Genomic DNA, 9059 nt, shown 5'->3' on the forward strand with positions numbered 1-9059 from the left:
TTATTTTCCCTTGTGAAAACTACAGATCACAAGTCACCGTTACATGTGAATTTCGTAAACATAATGATACCAAATGAAATTCCTTAAACTGAGTCAAGATGCAATACTTGAATTTCAAGTTGTGACAGTAAATTTCAAGCTCGTTTACATTTCTCAAGCTCAACTATAGAAAACTTCAATCCTGGAATTAGCTTATGTGAAAGCTCAACCACTGGAATTTTGCATTGTTCCTCTCTTAATCCTCCACCAGAAGTGGACCCAACTTATGATAATGATAATAATCTTGGATTTTTTTTAACCAAATTACAAAGGACTAATTTGAACTTACCATTCTCGTAAAGAAGAGGACCCAACTTATGATGAATGTAATAATCTTGGTGTGATGCAACCACAGTGGCTTTTCTCTCTATTGTTTGGCTTGCACTTGTTGCACAAAACTCTTGTGTATATCCTATTGTGATTTCACTATTCTCCTGCCTCTTTTTGTTGGAGCCTTTGCCTTTATACTCTGTTTTTTAGTGCAAAGTTGTGGGATGGTGCTTGTGTTCAACTTCACTTGGAGTTGTCTCTGCTTTAAACTGCTTCTCCCTTGTTAATACTCCTCCTGTTCATTCCCTCCTTCAATCTGCATTGAAACACACACAACGAAGAAAAAACTCAAATCTTCTTGGAAAAAAAAAAGAATTTGCTTCAATACCCAAAAGAGAAAAGGAGTAAAGGAGGAAAAAAGCATCTGCTGCACATGGAATAGCCTCTCCATTGCAGGTTATTTTGGGTTAAACAAACATCCTAATTGTAAAATTTTATTGAAAATTCTGGTATCTAATGTAGTTCTTCAATTTGTTTGTTGTTTGATTTTATTTAGAAATTATTTGTTTGGTAAAATAGTCTTATATGTTGCATTGTAACAAGTAAGGATGACAGACTTTTTACACTGAAGATTCACCATGGAGGTGAATTTGTTAATGTACCAGAAAGGATTTATTTGGGAGGTTCTGTTGTTTATATTGACAAGTGTGATCCACATATATGGTCATTGCAAACCTTAAACTTGATTGGAACAACAAAATTAGGCTACAATAATATTCTTGGTTGGCACTTCAAACTACCTATGACGGACACTGGTGCTGGTTATATTCAATGTTTGACTGATGTTGATTGTTATCTAATGGTAAACACTCTTCCAGCTAACAGAGTTGCTGAAGTATACATTACACAAGCTGATAATGTGTTAAAATTACAGAGTCAAGTTAGCTCCAATGCTAATAACGTTTGTGAGGATAATGGGGTGCAAACAGATTTGGGTGCGCTTAAAGTTAGAGAAGATAATCATATTTCCAGATCTACAAAGATAACTATTAACTTAGACGACTTTGAATTGGAAAGAGCAGAATGTAGTGGGGATGAGAATAATGATATTGACCAAGAATTGGAGCATTTTGAAAATATGAATGAAAGTGAAGAAGAGTTGAATTGTTTGGAGAAGGATTCAGACAGTGAATGGCTTGGAATATGGGATAACACTGGAAAAGAAAAGGCAACTGTGCAACGGAAAGGGAAAGAAAGAATTAAACGAAAGGAGGATGAAAACAAAAATCTAACATGGAGTGGTGAAGTTGGTGCAACAAAGAGTAGAAAAGGGAAGGGAAAAAAGAAAGATAAATTGATGGAAGAAACTAAGGGTACCAATTTTGGAGGGTTATTATTGGAGGACTCAAGTTCAGAAGCTAAGGATGATAACATCTCTTCTAAAAATGATGAATCGGATGACATGGGGAATATTAATGGTTGTCACACCCCTTCTTAACCGGGTCGATTTAAGGAGTATGACATATTGGTGATTCCTATTTTTTTTTTATTTAAGGAGTCGCCACCTAATTGATTTAACGGTGAATTAGGACACCTAAATGTTAACTAAGGTAAAGTTAAAACTAAACTTCAATTAATAGTCTGCTTAACCAGTGTGATTCTAGATAAGGGCTCTATATTATCCTAAAGGGAAGGAGTTAGGTATCCTTTAGAATCCGTTAACTTACGGTTATCTGACCAAACTTAGGTTAATTAATTTAGATTAAATGCGAAAATAATATTTATGGAAATAATCTTGTAAATTATTACTAAGGTTTTAAAAGGATACAAATATAAAAATGCTATTTAAAATAATGCTTATAGATAATGCTTTAAATGAGAAATATTAGCTAGCATAAGACGAATAGAAAATATGATAATTTATATAGAAAGAAAATTTTAAATGTCGTTCAGCAAAGAAGGTTTGAAATGCTGAGTAATACTTAAAAATATGTTGATATAATTTTAAATACTAATACTATTTTAAAATAAAACTTGTAAAAGATAATTTACATATGAGAAGATTTCGCAAATTGGAACTTTGAATAAAATAGTGTGATATGAATATGACTATGTAGAAAAATCTAGACTATTCTTTAAATAGAAAGCAAAAGGACAGTGAGTTTTCTTTTAATTATTTTTTGTTGACTATGTTTAATTAAATGCATGATTGATTCGAACTTGGAGGGTTATCTATAAATTATACTTATAATTGCGTATTAGTGGCGTTTTGAAACGTTTTATGATAAAATGTGACTCCTTTTACTTAAAATATATAGTCACGTCATTTTTGCAAATTGATTATGTCAAATAAAAGCTTGGAGAGAAGAGAATAATTTATGAAATTAATTGTTAGTTCTCTCTTAAGTTAACTACCCATAACTAAGACTAATCCACTAAACTTGCTAAGGTTCACCTAAATTAAGAAAATAAAATAAAATATAAAGTTAGTCACATAATACAAGTTAAAGGCATAAAAATATATAAAAAAGGCCAACTAATATCAAATGGGCCTGCCCGTTCTGGGCCACTGTGATCCACAGCTGCAGTTGGGCTCAGCCTATTTGTACACTGTTGCGCACTGTTCCTGCTTGTTGGGCCTTTGGCCCAGCATTTGTGTTTTCTATTTTTTTTTTCTTTTGCTGTAGATTGGGTTGGGCAGAGAGTTGACTCGAGAGCTGAGTTGTGTTGGGCTTTTAGCCCAACCAAATGTGGAGGAAAACGAGTCCCTCGGACTCGTATACGATGATCATGCATAAAACAAAAAAAAAGGATTAGTATTAAATCAAACAATTACGACTGAACATGTACAATGTAGATTTAAAACAGTTCAGGGGATTATGTATATACTATGTATATTTTGGTGTATCCCAAGTGTATACATTTATAAAGATGCATAGGCTAAAGTATACCAGTTATGTACACGCATATATACAATCGATACAAGTACACTTAGCACATGAAGATGAATAGATGCCGATATATAGCACGCTCAAGGAAACCAGATATAAGCAGCTTAAGGGTGTCGAATGTTTTGTTCAGATTATATAGGGGCAGCAGGCACATACCAAACATAACAGCCATTTTATCCATAAGTAATGCAGGCCTCTCAGGTGTAATATCTATTCTTTAAGGAACCAACCAGTAGGCAACTAATTCTCTTTAAAGTGTAGTGTTTGTCTTGTCAAAATAATAACAGAATAAACGACAAACAGCCATAATGTATGGTAAACTAGTTGAATCTTTCCAGATTATAAATGATTATGTTGAGATAGTAATTAAAACGCAAACAGAATCTTCAGATTCAGCAACCACAACAGTAGCAGTGAGGCAAAACCATGCAAGCGATAATCTAGTCCTAGCTGAGTGTCAACAATAGAGGGATTGGAGACTAGATGAGACTGATGTTTAAATAAAGAATTAGAGGAGAAGATAAACATACTGAAACAAACCAACATTATTATTATACTTAGGCCAATGAGCATATGAAAGGAATCTAAATCAAAAAAATAGGAGCCCAGGATAGCATGGAAATTCATACAATGCAACAGACAATAGCAAAGAAGTAGGCACAGCATTTCAGGTACCATGAGGGCTCAATAGGCTAGTGAAGTCAAGGCATGGCATGGGGATACAAAACAGATACGAAAACATTTAATGCATATATGCAGTGAAGCAAAAGGAAGACATATATATTAACCAAGTACCCCAAATCATGATGAAAATGAGGTCATACCATGTGCAGAGGAGTAGATGCACAGAATTCTCAAGGTCAACAGTGATTAATCATGACTGATATTCAGGTGGATTATATCAGACAAACTTCAACATACACCTTTGACATGAACCCATTCAACCAAGTAATTAGTGCACAAGTTAAGTTGACTAGCTAGCCTATGTTTACAATTTTAAATTGACCTCATTTCTATCTTTTTCTCGCGGACAGAACTGAAACTGGAAAGAAAAGAGGTTTAACTGGGCATTAGGGAACAAAAGGAGAAAATACACTCAAGAAATATACATTCTCAGGAGAAACACTGATCAAGACAGATGACACATTAGGATGCAAGATAGGCTTTTATCATTGTCCAAGTACCAAACAGCAGCCTCAAATAATACAAACAGGTGATTCAATGTCTCTTTTGACATGGTCAACAGGACACACAACTAACTACTCAACATGCTACTAACATGACTGAGTCAGCAAATAAGACACATATTGTTATCAAATTAAGTCAACATTGTATCAGATCAGCAAGTTGATTTCAAACTCCAATAATTTACTTTTAATTCAATAAGATAACTAGTGAAACTTACTCACATACTAAGTTATTAAGAATCAGATTTCAATTAGCAAAGCACCCAACATACTTAATCATAATTAAACATGGCCTGAGTAATCATAACTAAACAAAATGATGCACATTTGAGCAGGCTTAAGCAATTATCAATTCGGAAATTAACTAGTAAAGGCAACTAAATGCTCATTTATCACATTTAAGCCACTACTAATAGACAAAAACTTATCTTGGATAGACATTCAGCAGTAATTTTAACTAAACAGCATAAGTGTGATCATACTGACTTAATTTAACTACCAAACGATTCCTAAATGCACCCTAATCCTACTCGCACTACTAATATTAACTAGCCAACTAAACCTTAGCAGGACAACAGGCAAAGATCAAACAGAACTAAAAATTAACTAAATAAAAGGTGTATTACCTTCTTCGGGTGCAGCGAAGTGGGTACAGGGGTCTTCGATTCACCTCGAAACACTTGAGACTCTGGTTTCAAATTTACTCGGACTCGAATCAGTTGCGGGAAACAAAAAAGAATCAGAATAATCTTTTGTTTTCGAATGAATATCCCAACGATATAAAATAAAATAAAAACTAATGAAGATTTGATAATTTTAGACGGGAATTTGAAGCGATTAAAAGAAGCTCAAAACTTTAGGGGATTTCTGCAGCTAAACAAAATTTGTTCTTAGGAAAACTTTGTGAATCCCAAAAATCCTCCCCCTTTCTGCGACTGGAAAACGATTATTTATGGGGGATTGTCAGGGTTTTTCGTGTGAAGAAGAGAGAGAGGAGCGTGAGGGGAACAGACGAAGTGGGGTGACAGAGGAGCGTGGGGGGGGACGGGGTAAGTGGAGATGAAGAAGCAAGTGAGGTCACGTGGTGTAGTCAGAGGCGTGGGTGGAGACAAGGTGAAGTGGCGAGGACAGCGGCGTGGGGTGGCAGTGGAGGGTAACGTGATGTAGTGGAGGTGTGATGGGGAAAAGGGGAGGGGAGGTGCGGCGGAAGTGGGGGGTGGCGATGAGAGGAAGGCGAGGGAGGTGAAGCGGCGGTGGAAGGGAAAGGTGGAAGTGCGGCGGTGATGGAGGGAGATGAAAGACGAAGGAGGAGGAGAGAGTGTGAGCAGGGGCGGTTGGTGGGGAAAAATGAGGGAAAGGGTTTCCCTTGTTAAATGGGAAATGGGCCGTCCGGGTCGGGTTAAAAAATGGGCTGGTTTGGCTAAAATATGGGCTGGGCAAAATTAAAAGAGTGGGCTGGTCCGAAAATGTTGGTTAATTATTTGGGCTGGTAAATTAAAATGATGTCAGGTAAAATTAAAAATGTGGACTAGTTCTTTGTGAATTGGTCCGAAAATAGTATGAGTTGATTGAGCTACTACATTTAAATAAAAGACCTGTTTAAACAACTTGTGTTAAAATATTGCTTAATATGAAATATGCAATTATTAGTGCTCAGATAAAAAATGGCGTTGTAATAGCCGTGCAATAATATTTCGAAAATCCACAGTAAATAAACACTATTATTTAATTATGCAAAGATAAATGCGATGTGTGTGCGTAAGCTGGTAAAAATGCCGAAATGATAAAATTGTGAATTATAATAATAATAATAATAATTAGCATTGTAATAGAATAGTGAAATGCCGGCGTTGATAAAAGGCTGATAATTATAGTAAAACATAATATATTTTTTTTTATTATTTTCTAAAATGTTAGAAGCATAAATAGGTATTTCGGAGGAGATACGGGACAAAATTGGGTGTCAACAATGGTGATGATGATCAGGTTGAAAATGTTGCATTTAGGGCAGATATAGAGATGGCTAATCCAGAATTTATATTGGGAATGACATTCATCAATGCAACAGAATTTAGAGCTGCTTTGAGAGCTTACTCTGTTAAAAACAATAGAAACATTTTCTTTAAAAAGAATGAGTCTGGTAAAATTTCTGCAAAATGTTCTGATGGATGTCCATGGCGTATATATGCCTCTAGAAAGGCACCAGATGACCCTACCATCGAGATAAAAACTTTGGTTGGGAAACATTCTGATGATTGTTTGTTTGTTTATGCCAATAAACATGTCAAATCTAGGATGATTGCCAAAACATACCTACATTATTTAAGAAAACATCCAGATGAATCAGTAGGTGATTTTATGGAGAAAATACATGAAGAGATGAATGTTGAAATCTCAGTTAGTCAAGTCTATAGAGTAAAGAGAATAGCTAAAGAGATGATCGAAGGTCACTACAAAGAACAATATGCAAAATTAGAGGACTACTGCGCAGAACTCAAGAAAAAGAATCCAGGATCAACTGTATTGTTAGAAACAATACCCAATGAAGAGGATGGCAAACCTATTTTTGAAAGAATTTACATATGTCTTGAGCCCTGCAAAAGAAGTTGGAAGGCAGGTTGTAGGCCACTTATTGGGATGGATGGTTGTTTTCTTAAAGGACCATATGGTGGTCAACTTTTGACAGCAATTGGGATAGATGTTGATAATGGTATGTTCCCAATAGCCTATGCTGTAGTTGATGTTGAAGACAAGCATAACTGGAAGTGGTTTTTGAATTTGCTAGTGGATGACTTGCAAATTAGAAATCATGATAACTTGTGTCTCATTACAGACAAGCAAAAGGCAAGATTCTTCACTTAAATTATCAAATTCTAATTGCCTTCAATTATGAAAAGTTAATTATGTCTCACTATTTCTATCTTTCATAGGGTTTGGAGGGAGCTATTTATGAGATTGTTCCTCAAGTTGAGCACAGGCATTGTGTAAGACATTTGTACAATAATTTCAAGAAAGTGCATAAAGGTTTATCATTAGAGACAAGAGTTTGGAAAGCTGCTAAGGCAACTTATGTAAGTAAGTATAGATATGAGATGGATACGTTGGAACAGGAGGACAAAGAAGCTAGAAACTGGTTCAACGATAAACCACCCAAATTCTGGAGTAAGTCGCATTTTAAAACAACAACAAAGTGTGATATACTTTTGAATAATCTTTGTGAGTCATTCAATGGGATAAAACCAATTTTAAAGGCAAGGGAGAAACCTATACTTGGATTGCTGGAAGGAATTAGAGTATACCTGATGAAAAGAATGAATCAAAAGAGGGAGGTGCTCCAGTACCAAGGTAATGTTACTGCAACTTGTCTGAAATACAAAATATTTAACATGAAAGTTAACAATTTCTTACTATAACAGGAAGTTTATGCCCTCGAATTCAGAAATTAGTAGAAGAAAAGAAAAAGGCAGCATCTGCATCAATTCCTACTTGGGCTGGACAATTTCTATTTCAAGTAAAAACTATGTATGGTGAACAATTTAGTGTTGACTTGAATGGGAGAACCTGTTCTTGTAGGGAATGGGACCTTATAGGAATCCCATGCGCACATGCAATAAGCTGCATATTCAGTATACGAGAGAATCCAGAAAATTTCATAAATGATTGTTACAAGAAGGCTACTCAAATGAGGATTTATGAGCCAGTCATTGCTCCTATGGACGGACCTGATATGTGGGAAACTACTGATCTACTTCCTGTTCAACCTCCTACTTATGAGCCAAAGAAAGGTAAGTTGAACAAAAATAGAAGAAAAGAACCTGATGAAATTGAAGCCTCCAAGAGAAAAGCTGTTGAGATGAAAAAACAGAGAAGAGAGAAAAAGAGAAAACAGTCTGCATCAAATGACTTGAATGCAGCAGCCACAAATGTTACCAAATTAAGTAAGAAAGGGAGGTTAGGGAGATGCAGCAAGTGCTTGCAAACTGGTCACAATAAAACAACTTGCAAGAAGAATAGCGATTCTCTGAATTCAATAGCTCCACCACAAGCTATTCCAACAACTCGAGTTTGGTCACAAAATGCTACAAGTCAATCCCACCCAAGTAAGCAAATCCATTTTGAACCTTCTAAACTCAATGTAAGCACGGAACCTTAGATATTAGTGATTTAATTCTTCGAAAGACAGTTACAGTTTTTATTTTTATTTTATTTTTTATTCACAACCAAAAAGGCCAGCGGAGGACGGTTCATCTCAGATGCCTGCACAAGCTCAAGTTGGCAGTATTGTGATAAATGCTGAGAAGTACAAGTGGAATGGAAAAAATTGTATTAGCTTGCAAAGCCTTCAAAATACAAGTGTTTCAATGAAGTCCAACAATAAGAGCTTTGACAAGGAAGAGAATAGAAGCAATTAACAAATGAAGAACTACAACAACAATAAATTTTATTTTCAAAGCTCTTTTTTTATTTTTTTATTTTAAGTGATATTTCTCTATCAATAGTTGCTAAACATTTGGAGTTCTTATTGTTACAAGTTTTTCGTTTTTCCTTTATAATTTAATTACTACTAATTTATGAAATACTTTATATGATATTCTATTGCTCGAACTCAATG

At 35.2% G+C, this 9059-nt stretch overlaps 1 protein-coding gene across 1 annotated transcript; it reads left to right on the top strand.

The window, feature by feature from the left end:
* The first annotated feature begins 6466 nt into the window (after positions 1–6466).
* LOC132631225 (uncharacterized) lies at positions 6467–8859 on the top strand. Its single transcript, XM_060346824.1, has 4 exons — positions 6467–7291; positions 7378–7792; positions 7864–8515; positions 8676–8859. Exons 1-4 carry the CDS (start codon positions 6467–6469, stop codon positions 8857–8859), a joined length of 2076 nt encoding a protein of 691 aa, XP_060202807.1.
* The last annotated feature ends 200 nt before the right edge of the window (positions 8860–9059 follow it).

This window comes from Lycium barbarum, chromosome 3 (assembly GCF_019175385.1).
Source record: "Lycium barbarum isolate Lr01 chromosome 3, ASM1917538v2, whole genome shotgun sequence".
Classification (NCBI taxonomy): Eukaryota; Viridiplantae; Streptophyta; class Magnoliopsida; order Solanales; family Solanaceae; genus Lycium; species Lycium barbarum.

Excerpts from the sequence above, each read along its gene's own strand:
- LOC132631225 (XM_060346824.1), top strand. The coding sequence starts at position 6,467 with ATGGCTAATCCAGAATTTATATTGGGAATGACATTCATCAATGCAACA. Across the intron at positions 7,793-7,863 it reads GGAGGTGCTCCAGTACCAAG|GAAGTTTATGCCCTCGAATT; the intron begins GTAATGTTACTG and ends TTACTATAACAG. Across the intron at positions 8,516-8,675 it reads ATTCCAACAACTCGAGTTTG|GCCAGCGGAGGACGGTTCAT; the intron begins GTCACAAAATGC and ends ACAACCAAAAAG.